This window comes from Anolis sagrei, chromosome 9 (genome assembly GCF_037176765.1).
Source record: "Anolis sagrei isolate rAnoSag1 chromosome 9, rAnoSag1.mat, whole genome shotgun sequence".
Taxonomy (NCBI): Eukaryota; Metazoa; Chordata; class Lepidosauria; order Squamata; family Dactyloidae; genus Anolis; species Anolis sagrei.
In genome coordinates this window covers 4814984-4829417 of record NC_090029.1, presented here as the reverse complement: position 1 = coordinate 4829417, position 14434 = coordinate 4814984, and the positions used below count along the sequence as shown (strand labels likewise).

The following is a 14434-nucleotide window of genomic DNA, read 5'->3' as shown; positions in this document are numbered from 1 at the left end:
GGTCACGAAGAGTCGGAGACGACTGAACGAATGAACAACAACAACACATACTATTTATAATATTATAATGTACTACAATATAATACTAGTAATAATAATTCAATATTATAATTATATATTTACATTACATGTAATATTACTAATAATATTACAATATAATGGTATAGTGCAATATAGTAATATATACTGATATTGTACTATGCTAATAATATAATATATTGATTTTTTAAAATTTATTTGCTTTATTTCTATACCGCATTTTTCAGCCTAATTCGGCGACTCAATGCGGTTTGAAAATATATACAGGGTTAGTCAAAATGAATAGGCCAATAAGAAAATTAATTTTAGACGAATGTATGTTTATTTTAACCAAACTACAGCTACGTATCGACAGATAAATTATCAAAGTTTTGTCTCACCTTCAGAGATGTTCGATATGGGCGCCCCGTGTGACACGGCAGACGTCCAAGCGATAGTCCAGTTCATTCCACATCCGTTGCAGCACATCCGACGTAATGGCATCGAATGCAGCACATATGCGCTGTTTTTCGCGGAGAAAACCGTAACAGGCATAGTGTACGCTGACATGTTGTCTGAATGGTTGATGCCACAGTTAGAAGAGAAAGTGCCCGATTTCGTATTCCAACAGGACGGTGCCCCTCCGCATTGGCACAACAGTGTACGCGAGTACCTCAACGAACACCTTCCCAGACGTTGGATTGGCCGTGCTGGAGTGACTGATCTTCCATTCCTCCTGTGGCCCCCCAGGTCCCCCGACCTCACACCATGCGACTTTTCTCTCTAGGGGTATGTGAAAGACACTGTGTTCCGACCTCCATTACCGCTGACCTTGGACGACTTAAAACAGCGCATATGTGCTGCATTCGATGCCATTACGTTGGATGTGCTGCAACGGATGTGGAATGAACTGGACTATCGCTTGGACGTCTGCCGTGTCACACGGGGCGCCCATATCGAACATCTCTGAAGGTGAGACAAAACTTTGATAATTTATCTGTCGATATGTAGCTGTAGTTTGGTTACAATAAACATACATTCGTCTAAAATTAATTTTCTTATTGGCCTATTCATTTTGACTAACCCTGTATTGTAAGCCGCTCTGAGTCCCCTTCGGGGTGAGAAGAGCGGCATATAAATGCCGTAAATAAATAAATAAATAAATGTATATGTGCACTATAATTCGCCCATAGTCCCCGGCAGGGTGAGATGGGTGGAATAAAAATACTGCAAATAAATATGACACGGCTTGTTGTAATATGGAATAGTACAATTTGAAGCATGATTGTGTACGCTGCAATTCTATGATGAGTATCAAACAAATATTCTTACATATTTTCCGGATTTGGCTGAGTATAAAAAGAGAGGCACTTAAGGAGAGCGCTGGAAACCACGGGAAGCTCTTCTTGAAACGTTGTGAAGTTTCTATTTTTATTCGACATAGTAATCAGGGTTCTTCAGAGAGCTGCTACAATTTTCTTGAAGACATGGTTACCAGAACATCACGAAATATATGCAAGAATTATTCAGTTTTCCCTCGCCAACTTTCCTGATGGATCAAATGAAATTCATCGCAGAGCCACCCCCCTGGCAGCGCAACATAACATCAGACATCAAAGACGCCAAGGTTGGCTTTAATCTCCAAATAGCTGAGACAGAAGTAACCATCAAGCTCAGATCTAAAGGCAAGCTCTGCTTTTCTATTCTTTTCTGGCTAAGGTTGACATCTACAGAAGCTTTGCAGAAAATGTACCCTACCTTACAAGAAGCAAGAGATGCATTCTATTGTTTTTCTCTTAAGCCTGCTTGCAAATAGCCATTTGGATACAGTCTAAGAAGGTTTCCCTACCTTCCTAATGCCATGATCCTTTAATATAGTTAACAGAATCATAGAGTTTTAAGAGTTGGAAGTTTGAGGACCCCTGATCTACAGTGATATTTGCAGGAATACCTCAGCAAGCAAGAGTCCAAAAGTGGCAGGCTAAAACCCGGAACTTCAACCAATGGCTGACACTGGATGAGAGACTCCCTCCTGGGCACACAGAAGGTGGGGCGACTTGGAACGTGCTGAACAGACTGCGCTCTGGCACCATGAGATGCAGAGCCAGCCTTACGAAATGGGGGTACATAGAATCATAGAGTTCGAAGAGACCTCATGGGCCATCCAGTCCAACCCCCTGCCAAGAAGCAGGAATATTGCATTCAAAGCACCCCTGACAGATGGCCATCCAGCCTCTGCTTAAAAGCTTCCAAAGAAGGAGCCTCCACCACACTCCGGGGCAGAGAGTTCCACTGCTGAACAGTTCTCACAGTCAGGAAGTTCTTCCTAATGTTCAGATGGAAACTCCATTCTTATAGTTTGAAGCCATTGTTCCATTGCATCCTAGTCTCCAGGGAAGCAGGGAAGCCTCCTCCCTGTGACTTCCTCTCACATATTTATACATGGCTATCATGTCACCTCTCAGCCTTCTCTTCTTCAGGGTAAACATGCCCAGCTCCTTAAGCCACTCCTCATAGGGCTTGTTCTCTAGACCCTGGATCATTTTAGTCGCCCTCCTCTGGACATATTCCAGTTTGTCAATATCTCTCTTGAATTGTGGTGCCCAGAATTGGACACAGTATTCCAGGTGTGGTCTAACCAAGGCAGAATAGAGCATGGGGAGCATTACTTCCCTAGATCTAGACACTAGGCTCCTCTTGATGCAGGCCAAAATCCCATTGGCCTTTTTTGCCGCCACATCACATTGTTGGCTCATGTTTAACTTGCTGTCCACGAGGACTCCAAGATCTTTTTCACACGTACTGCTCTCGAGCCAGGCATTGTCCCCCATTCTGTCTCTTTGCATTTCGTGGGGTATCTTGCATTTGTCCCAGTTGAACTTCGTTTTTTTAGTTTTGGCCAATTATCTCTAATCTGTCAAGATTGTTTTGAATCCTGCTCCTGTCCTCTTGAGTCTTGGCTCTCCCTTCCAATTTGGTGTAATCTGCAAACTTGATGATCCTGCCTTCTAGCCCTTCATCTAAGTCATTAATGAAGATCCTGATCAGGACCAGGCCCAGGATGGAACCCTGCGGATGGCACTCCACTCGTCACTTCTTTCCAGGATGAAGAGGAAACCTTGGGGAGAATCACCCTCTGCGTTCGTCCATTTAACCAATTACAGATCCACCTCACCGTAGTTTTGCTTAGCCCTAACATTGGACTAGTTTGTTTACAAAGTGGAGTCCGCAACATGCGAGTGCGGAGAAGAGCAAACCACAGGCCACCTACTACAATGCAGCCTGAACCTTGCCACATGCACAGTGGAGGACCTTCTCACAGTGACACCAGAAACACTCCAAGTGGCCAGCTTCTGGTCAAAGGACATTTAGTAACATGCCAAGTTTTCAACTTTGTTTGTGGTTTCTCTACACATTATAACTATTCTCAATTTGCTTCTGACGCAATCTATATAAATAAAAATGTAATGTTCGTTTGTGGGAATAACATAAGTCAAAAACCACTAGACTAATTGCCGCCAAATTTGGCCACAAGACACCTACTAACCCAAGGAGTGGCCATGACTAAAAAAAAATTCATTTTGTCATTTGGGAATTGTAGTTGCTGGGATTTATAGTTAACCTACAATCAAAGAGCATTCTGAACTCCACCAACGATGGAATTGAACCAAACGTGGCACACAGGACTCCCATGACCAACAGAAAACACTAGAAGCGTTTGGTGGGCATTGACCTTGAGTTTAGGAATTGTAGTTCACCTACATCCAGAGAGCACTGTGGACTCAAAGAATGATGGATCTGGACCAAACTTGGCATGAATACTCAATATGCCCAAATATGAGCACTGGTTGAGGTAGGGGGAAATTGACCTTGACATTTGGGAATTGTAGCTGTTGGGATTTATAGTTCACCTACAATCAAAGAGCATTCTGAACTGCACCAACAATAGAATTGGGTCAAACTTCTCACACAGAATCCCTCTGCCTTGAAGGGACTCACTGGTGTGAGCCTCCCTCCAGCCTCCCTCCAGCAGTTTGGGAGTTGTAGTTCACCTACATCCAGAGAGCACTGTGGACTCAAAGAATGATGGATCTGGACCAAACTTGGCATGAATACTCTATATGCCCAAATATGAGCACTGGTTGAGGTAGGGGAAAATTGACCTTGACATTTGGGAATTGTAGCTGTTGGGATTTATAGTTCACCTACAATCAAAGAGCATTCTGAACTGCACCAACAATAGAATTGGGTCAAACTTCTCACACAGAATCCCTCTGCCTTGAAGGGACTCACTGGTGTGAGCCTCCCTCCAGCCTCCCTCCAGCAGTTTGGGAGTTGTAGTTCACCTACATCCAGAGAGCACTGCGGACTCAAAGAATGATGGATCTGGACCAAACTTGGCATGAATACTCTATATGCCCAAATATGAACACAGATAAGAGTTTGGAGGAAATATACCTTGACATTTGAGAGTTGTAGTTACTGGGATTTATAGTTCACCTACAATCAAAGAGCATTCTGAACCCCACGAACAAGAGAATTGGGGCAAACTTCCCACACAGAACCCCCATACTTAAGGCCATCCAGTCCAACTCCCTTCACCAGGGCAAGAAAACGTAATCAAAGCCCTCCTGACAAAGAGCCATCCAGCCGTAGATATAGAAAGATAGATATGATTCACACACAGAGAGATATAGTATCATAGTTTTGACACCTAAAGAAGGATAATTATATGTGGCATATTCCTGAGTAGGCAAACCAGACAATCTTGACAACACTGACAAAGGAACAGCAAGAAATACTGTTTACCCACAAACATAAAGAAATTACATATATTAGAAACCAACACCTTCTCGTTACTTTATTTTCCAGATCAGCAGAATGGGCCACAGCAACGTGCGGCAGGGGACAGCTAGTAAATAAATAAACCGGGAAGTGCTTTACCTTGCGCAATGTCATCCTGCCTTTGCAGAGACGGCCGTTCGCTCTTGTTCACCTGTTGGGAAGGCTCTCTTTCTTGCTGCTGCTTGGGATACTTTCCTTCATTGAATACCTGGGGTAGGTTGGCCGTATGGACCTGTCGAAGCTGCTCATAGTCACTGAGAGCAGCCGTCAAATCCCAGTTTTTCCCTAAATGCAGACAAAAGAAGTGAAGCGTTAACAACTTCCACATGCACACTTTGTACATCTGCAATCGTGAGGCATGACTGTTCTGAGTGAATTAATCACATTGTGACAGCACAATAAAGACAGTAGGCGCTGATGGAGATCCAGCCAATATTTCGTCCTGATTCCATAGAATTATCTATATAAATAAAAATGTAATGTTCGTTTGTTGGATTAACAGAACTCAAAAACCACTGGACGAATTGACACCAAATTTGGTCACAAGACACCTAACAACCCAATGTATGTCCTTCACTAAAAAAAAATGATTTTGTCATTTGGGAGTTGTAGTTGCTGGGATTTATAATTCACCTACAATCAAAGAGCATTCTGAACCCCACCAACAATGGAATTGAACCAAACTTGGCACACAGTTCTCCCATGACCAACAGAAAATACTGGAAGGGTTTGGTGGGCAGTGTCCTTTGGTTTTGGAGTTGTACTGATGAGGAGATATTGGAAAAATAGATATTTATTGATTTATTTATGCATAAAAATCATATGTACTTTAAATGTATAGGAAAATCTAGTTCCCTCTGTGTAGCTGACAGGCAAGCAAGCTGCTTGTCTCCAAAAGGGGCTGAAGAGGAAGGGGGGCATGCATTCCAGAAGAGAGATAAGCCTGTTGGAGAAGCCCGTGCTAGGAGTAAGCAGCATCTCCCCTCTCCTGACATCTCAGAGTGGCCCCTTGATTGATGACTGCAAAAATGCCTGCTCTTCACCTAGACACACAGACATGCTTTTTGCATGTTGGAGGGGGAACCTGATATTCCTATGATGCTCAGATGACGTAGGAATGACGATATTGTATGAAATTGTATGAAGACGTATGTTCTTTGTTTCATTCCGATTGGAGACTATAAAAGGGCAGTCCGCACCTTGATCGGGGCTCTGGTTTTACTTTTGGGACATGAGTCCACACCAGAGTCGCCAGCTGGATAAATAAAGCCATACCTTTTCTTAATCTCCAGAAAGGATGTCTCTTGGTAAATATCTCTCCTTTCCTCAAAACCTATTTCCCTGCCATTTCAGTACATCCAGAGAGCACTGTGGATCCAACAATGATGGATCTGGACCAAACTCTACATGAATACTCAATATGCCCTAATGTGAACACTGGTGGAGTTTGGGGAAAATAGAATCTTGACATTTGGGAGTTGTAGTTGTTGAGATTTGTAGTTCACCTACAATCACAGAGCATTCTGAACCCCACCAATGATAAAATTGGGCCAAACCTCCCACACAGAACCCCCATGACCACCAGAGTGGGCCACAGCAACGCGTGGAAGGGGATGGCTAATTATTAATATATCCAGTACAGTTGGATCTTTGCACAAGATAAATGTTGCCAACAAGCCTTTATGAACCAATATCACATTGGGTTGCTGTGAGTTTTTTGGGATGTTTAGTCATGCTCCAGAAGCATTCTCTCCTGACATTTCGCCCACATCTATGGCAGGCATTCTGAGGTTGTGAGGTCTGTTGGAAACTAAGCAAGTGGGGTTTATGTATCTGTGGAAGAATGTCCAGGATGGGACAAAGAACCCTTGTCTACTTGAGGCAAATGTGAATGTTGCAGCTGGCCAAATTGATTAGCATTGAACAGCCTTGCAGCTTCAAACCCTGACTGCTTCCTGGTGGGGAATCCTTTGTTGGGAGGTGATTAGCTGGCCCTTTATTATTATTAAAGCTCCAGGATGGGAGAAAAAACTCTTGTCTATTGGAGGCAAATGTGAATATTTCAATTAATCACCCTGATTAGCATTGCAAAGCCTTGCAGCTTCAAGGCCTGGCTGCTTCATGCCCGGGGGAATTCTTTATTGGTGGTTCTTCCTGGCCCTGATTGTTTCCTGTCTGGAATTCCCCCATTTTTAGAGTATTGCTCTGTATTTGCTGTCCTGATTTTAGAGTTTTTTTTAATACTGGGAGCCAGATTTTGTTCATTTTCATGGTTTCCTTCTTTCTGTTGAAATTGTCCACATGCTTGTGGATTTCAATGGCTTCTCTGACATGGTGGTTTGAGTAATACTAAAAAAAAAACAGTGGAATTCCAGACAGGAAACAATCAGGGCCAGCTAAGACTGCGCTGGAAACCTTGTATTGGAACTTGTGAAGCAACAAGTTCTAATAAGGAAACTGAGAAGAGGGGGGAGATGGGCAGGAAAGGTGTATAAAAGGAAGTGGTGGTGGGGAAAAGTCAGTAGTGTCTTTCTTTGCTGCAGAGATACAAGCAATATATCCATTTCAAAGCAAAAACGACTTGTGAGTGGTTATTTAATATTGCTATATAGATCCTACAGTCTTACACTGTCCCAAAAAAGGATTCCCCCAGGCAGGAAACAGCTAGGCTTTGAAGCTGCAAGACCATTCAATGCTAATCAAGGTGACCAACTTGCCTCAAGCAGACAAGATTTCTTTCTCCCACCCTGGACATTCCACAGATATATAAACTCAATTTTCCTAGTTTCCAACAGACCTCACTACCTCTGTGGATGCCTGCCATAGATGCAGGCAAAATGTCAGGAGAGAATGCTTCTGGAACATGGTCAGACAACCCAGAAAACTCACAACAACCCAATGATTCCAGCCATGAAAGCCTTCAACAACACAAACATTACATTTTGCTATGATTCATTTCAAAAGGCAAATACATAGCATGGTGTCTCTCCAAGATTAAATGCATAGGAGTCATGACCAAATAAATGACAGTCCGTTGGCAATTTCTGACAGGTCAGGATGTCAACAAAAGGATGCAAAAAGGATTCATTTCAGTAAAAAATGCATTTCTACTACTTATATTTACATTAGAAGAATGCCTTCCAAAAATACAGAAGCAGAACAAAGAGGGCACGAAGTAATGTAGCATAGCGGATATTTCGATTTGCTTTCATTCATGAATGCAAATATTTTGCTCCATTTTCTATCTGTTTTATGTGATTTTTTTCGCCTCCAAACTGGAAACATGGCTAAATTATGTGCTCAAATTTTAATATGCAAACAAATCCTGAAAGTACGGCTTAGAAAAAAAGGCAAGAGTCAAGAGCTAATTACACAATCGTCCCCTTAATTGTTGGCACTGAGATTTGCTTTCTGCGCTCGGAAATATTTTGATCAGATCGGTTTGGAACATGCGCAACTTATCCTGCCACGAGGGCACAAAGGCGAAAAGCCTTCTGCCCTTTAATTAGCAAAGGCCCAAATAAAAACGGGTGCGGCTAAATGTCAGTTATCAAAGGATTAAAAAGAAGAGAGTATTAAAAGTAGTTGCTCCATAAGAACACACAACAAGCAAAATCCCTATCAACCGTAAAGGGATATACGGGAGTTCAAATGAAGTTTCATGGAAGGGATATACGGGAGTTCAAATGAAGTTTCAAGGAAGTTAATAAATAAGTTTACAGTGTTCCCTCACTTATTGCGGGTGTTACGTTCCAGGACCACCCACGAAAAGTGAATATCTGCGAAGTAGGGATGCTATATATGTATATCGCATTACCGCTGGGAAAATCCTCGCAAGAATATCGGTATCCTTCTGGGGCGTCTTGCAGAAATGGGCCTCGGGGGCACTGTTCTGCAGTGGCTCCGGTCATTTCTGGAGGGCCGCACCCAGAAGGTGTTATTGGGGGACACCTGTTCAACGCCACAGCCTTTGACTTGTGGGGTTCCACAGGGCTCTATACTGTCCCCCATGCTGTTTAATATCTACATGAAGCCGCTGGGTGAGATCATCCGGAGTTTCGGGGTGCGGTGTCATCTGTACGCAGATGACGTCCAACTCTGTCACTCCTTCCCACCTGCTACTAAGGAGGCTGTCCAGGTCCTGAGCCAGTGCTTGGCTGCTGTGACGGTCTGGATGAAGGCGAACAAATTGAAATTAAATCCAGATAAGACAGAGAATCTGCGAACCCCACCTCCTCCAAGATGAACTGAACCACCTCAACTGGGCTCTCCAGGCCAATGGATACTCCACCTCAGACATCAGAAGAGCTGCAAGACCAAGAACAAGCCACGAGAGTCAAGATGAAGATCCACCCAGAGGAAAAGTGTTCCTGCCATACATCAAGGGAACCACTGATCGCATAGGGAAGCTGACGAGGAAACACAACATACAAACAATCTACAAACCCACCAAGAAAATCCAACAAATGCTACGTTCAGCAAAGGACAAGAGGGATCCTCTCACCTCTGCAGGAGTCTACCGTGTATCATGCAGCTGTGGACAAGTCTCCAGAGGGACCACTAAACGCAGCGCCCAGACACGCATCAAGGAACATGATAGGCACTGCAGACTACTTCAACCAGAGAAGTCAGCCATAGCAGAGCACCTGATGAACCAGCCTGGACACAGCAGATTATTTGAGAACACAGAAATGCTGGACCACACCAACAACCACCATGTCAGACTACACAGAGAAGCCATTGAAATCCACAAGCTTGTGGACAATTTCAACAGAAAGGAAGAGACCATGAAAATGAAAGAAATCTGGCTACCAGTATTAAAAAACTCTAAAATTATAACAGCTAAACAACAGAGAGGAAAAAACCAGGCACAGATTAACACCTCCCAGCAACAGATTTTCCCAGACTCAGGCAGGCCTTCAAATGCTAATGAAGGTGATCAGCTAAACATTCACACCTAACTGCAGCAGGGAAGAGCTCCTTGCCCCACCCCAGCCATTCCACAGATATATAAACCCATTTTTCCTACTTCCAACAGACCTTCTCAACCTCTGAGGATGCTTGCCATAGATGCAGGTGAAACGTCAGGAGAAATGCCTCTAGAACATGGCTCTATAGCCCGAAAAAACCCACAAGAACCTAGAGGTACTCCTGGTCAGTCGTAAGGCCGAACAGGGTATAGGGTTGCAGCCTGTGCTGGATGGGGTCGCACCCCCCTTGAAGGCGCAGGTTCGCAGCTTGGGTGTGATCCTGGATTCATCGCTGAGCCTGGAACCCCAGGTTTCAGTGGTGACCAGGGGAGCATTTGCACAGCTCAGGCTCGTGCGCCAGCTGCGCCCGTACCTCGGGAAGTCTGACTTGGCCACGGTAGTACACGCTCTGGTCACCTCCCGCCTTGACTACTGCAACGCTCTCTACGTGGGGCTGCCCTTGAAGACGGCCCGGAAGCTCCAGCTAGTCCAGCGCGCGGCAGCCATGTTACTAACAGGAGCGGGACGCAGGGAGCACACAACGCCCTTGTTGTTCCAGCTCCACTGGCTGCCAATCTGCTACCGGGCCCAATTCAAGGTGCTGGTGTTGGCCTACAAAGCCCTAAACGGTTCCGGCCCAAAATACCTGTCTGACCGCATCTCGGCCTATGAGCCCACCAGGACCTTGAGATCGTCTGGGGAGGCCCTTCTCTCGATCCCGCCTGCCTCACAGGCACGCCTGGCGGGGACGAGGGATAGGGCCTTCTCGGTGGTGGCCCCCCGGCTGTGGAACACCCTCCCTGTAGACATCAGACAAGTCCCTTATGACTTTCCGCAAGAGACTAAAGACGTGGTTGTTTGAGAAGGCGTTTGACTAAGTGCTACAACAATTGGCAATGATGATTGGAACGGAATATGGATAACGAGATTGGATTGTGATTCTATGATGAGACGTTGCGAATGATTTAGTGTAATTGTATTATTGATAGTGATGTTGTTATTGTTGTTTGTGATATTGCCTTTATTGTAAATTGTTTTTATATGTTGTACACCGCCGTGAGTCGCCCTAGGGCTGAGAACGGCGGTCTACAAGTGCAGTAAATAAATAAATAAATAAATAAGAATCCTTGCAAACCGCCTTCTGCCCCTCTCAGAAGACACCCTCCCAGAATCCCAGGATCTTCACTGCACGACAGCTCCAAGAAAAACGCAGAGAACAAAATCAACCTCTGTACATGGCATTCATCGACCTTGCAAAGGCATTCGACACAGTGAATCGCAGCGCTCTCTGGACTATCCTCCACAAAATCGGGTGCCCAAACAAATTTGTGAACATCCTGCAGCTCCTCCATGATGACATGATGGCAACAGTTTTGGACAGCAGTGGCTCCCAAAGTGACCCATTTAAGGTGGAATCAGGTGTCAAACAGGGATGTGTTATTGCCCCAACTCTATTCTCTATCTTCATCGCTATGATACTTCACCTTGTTGATGGGAAGCTTCCCACTGGAGTGGAAATCATCTATCGGACAGATGGCAAGCTTTTCAACCTCAGCAGACTGAAAGCCAAAACCAAGATCACAACAACATCTTCGACAAGGTCCCCCATGACCTTCTGGCAAGGAAACTAGTCCAATGTGGGCTAGGCAAAACTACGGTGAGGTGGATCTGTAATTGGTTAAGTGGACGAACACAGAGAGTGCTCACTAATGCTTCCTCTTCATCTTGGAAAGAAGTGACGAGTGGAGTGCCGCAGGGTTCCGTCCTGGGCCCGGTCCTGTTCAACATCTTTATTAACGACTTAGATGAAGGGCGAGAAGGCATGATCATCAAGTTTGCAGACGACACCAAATTGGGAGGGATAGCCAATAGTCCAGAGGACAGGAGCAGGATTCAAAATGATCTTGACAGATTAGAGAGATGAATGGCCAAAACTAACAAAATGAAGTTCAGCAGTGACAAATGCAAGATACTCCACTTTGGCAGAAAAAATGAAATGCAAAGATACAGAATGGGTGACGCCTGGCTCGAGAGCAGTACGTGTGAAAAAGATCTTGGAGTCCTCGTGGACAACAAGTTAAACATGAGCCAACAATGTGATGTGGCGGCAAAAAAAGCCAATGGGATTTTGGCCTGCATCAATAGGAGCCTAGTGTCTAGATCTAGGGAAGTAATGCTACCCCTCTATTCCGCTTTGGTTAGACCACACCTGGAATATTGTGTCCAATTCTGGGCACCACAATTCAAGAGAGATATTGACAAGCTGAAATGTGTCCAGAGGAGGGCGACTAAAATGATCAAGGGTCTGGAGAACAAGCCCTATGAGGAGCGGCTTAGGAACTGGGCATGTTTAGCCTGAAGAAGAGAAGGCTGAGAGGAGATATGATGAGAGCCATGTATAAATATGTGAGAGGAAGCCACAGGGAGGAGGGAGCAAGCTTGTTTTCTGCTTCCTTGGAGACTAGGACGCAATGGAACAATGGCTTCAAACTACAAGAGAGGAGATTCCATCTGAACATTAGGAAGAACTTCCTGACTGTGAGAGCCGTTCAGCAGTGGAACTCTCTGCCCCGGAGTGTGGTGGAGGCTCCTTCTTTGGAAGCTTTTAAACAGAGGCTGGATGGCCATCTGTCAGGGGTGATTTGAATGCAATATTCCTGCTTCTTGGCAGAATGGGGTTGGACTGGATGGCCCAGGAAGTCTCTTCCAACTCTTTGATTCTATTCTATTCTATTCTATTCTATTCTATTCTATTCTATTCTACTTTCAAAGTAAAGACCACCCAATGAAACAGGAAATAACACTTTCAAACCATTAACGAAAGGATTCGGAAGTCTCAGAAGTTTCAAAAATGTTTTGAACATTTTTTTCTGAGGAATTCAGAATTGATTTTAGAATTGAACCACCAGCGTCCCCAACATCCGAAACGAGTTTTGAACCATTTAAAAAAAAATCAAACTAGCCTAGTGGTGAGTCCAGGAGGACTCCCAATCTGCAAACCTATATATAGAATCTGTATGTCTGTATGTCCAATGTTGTTCTTTGTGTAAGTGTCAAAGTTCTGCTACCCTGTCTCATACTGGAAAATTGCAATCAAATCCCTGTTTAGAGCCCACCTGCTCTCCTTCAAGTTTTACCTCTGGAGCAATGATGTGGCAACAGCTTTCTTACCAGGAGCCTCTCTGCTTCCGCATATTTCTATTGCTTATCATGTTATTGTTTAGCAGTCATTAATTTGTATTATTAGAGCTATAACAACAGTAGAGGAGCCATTGTGGTGCCTTCAAACTCTTTCAATGAATCTCCATTGTAATGGTTCTTTTGTGTCTTTTTACTTAATGGCCCTTTGGGTTTCTCTCCGAGTCTTTTTCCCCCTTATCATTACTGCAACTAAATGGCCCTCGTGGTCTCATTATGATTCCATAATTTTTATTGTTATTCCTTTCATCATCAACATTATCCTCATAACTAATGGCTGTCTCTTTTAATGTTATGCATCTGTATTCTTTTGATTGCTATTATCATTGTTGTTGTTATTTTGAATATGTTTGTATGGATTTTAAGTGAATTTTTAAACAACCAATTATAATTAATTCTTTTTTAACGTTCGTGGGTTTGTAGATGTTAGACTGTATTGAAATGCTTAAAACCTGGCTCTTCCGCTGCGCCGTTGATGAGTAGGTATATAATCCCACATGATTGTTCTGCCTCAAAGTTCTGTCATTGGGAAAGCTTGATTTTTCACAACTCCTGCTAAAATGAGCCCTCCTCCGTAAATTACCTGCTTCCCTCTTTTATCTTGCCTGAGCTTTTAATTAGTTTCAATCAGTTTGTCCTTTTAATTACTACATGTAGCCTGCCCATTATTATTGTGCCTGTGCATTTTTTATTTTTTTTACATTGTTATATATTCATATGTTTTATGTAACTATTTATTTATCGTGTTAGTGCAACCAGTCGATTATATTACATTTCTAACAGAACAAAGCAAAAAAAAAACAGACAAAATGCAAAATTTGTGAGTTTGGTAGTTGATTAAATGTCCTTTCGCCAGTATCTGGCCACTTGGAGTGCTTCTGGTGTTGTGCAAGAAGGTCCTCCATTGTGCATGTGGCAGGGCTCAGGTTGCATTGCAGCAGATGGTCTGTGGGTTGCTCTTCTCCGCACTCGCATGTCGTGGATTCCACTTTGTGGCCCCATTTCTGAAGGTTGGCTCTGCATCTCGTGGTGGCAGAGCGCAGTCTGTTCAGCACCTTCCAAGTCGCCCCGTCTTCTTCTGTGTGCCCAGGGGGAGTCTCTCCTTTGGTATCAGCCATTGGTTGAGGTGCTGGGTGTGAGCCTGCCACTTTTGGACTCTCGGTTGCTGAGGTGTTCCGCCGAGTGTCTCTGTAGATCTTAGAAAACTATTTCTAGATTTAAGTCGTTGACATGCTGGCTGATACCCAAACAGGGAATGAGCTGGAGATGTCTCTGCCTTGGTCCTTTCACTATTGGCTGCTACTTCCCGGCGGATGTCAGGTGGTGCAATACCGGCTAAGCAGTGTAGTTTCTCCAGTGGTGTAGGCGCAGACACCCCGTGATAATGCGGCATGTCTCATTCA

At 44.1% G+C, this 14434-nt stretch overlaps 1 protein-coding gene across 2 annotated transcripts in view; it reads right to left on the bottom strand.

Moving 5' to 3' along the window:
• The window catches only part of OTUD7A (OTU deubiquitinase 7A), a 231530-nt gene that overhangs the window by 90575 nt on the left and 126521 nt on the right, over positions 1-14434 (bottom strand). For both annotated transcript variants that reach the window (XM_067471243.1, XM_060755795.2), the window contains exon 5: positions 4963-5148. In XM_067471243.1, coding sequence (XP_067327344.1) covers positions 4963-5148 — 186 coding nt within the window. The remainder of the gene's footprint in view (positions 1-4962; positions 5149-14434) is intronic.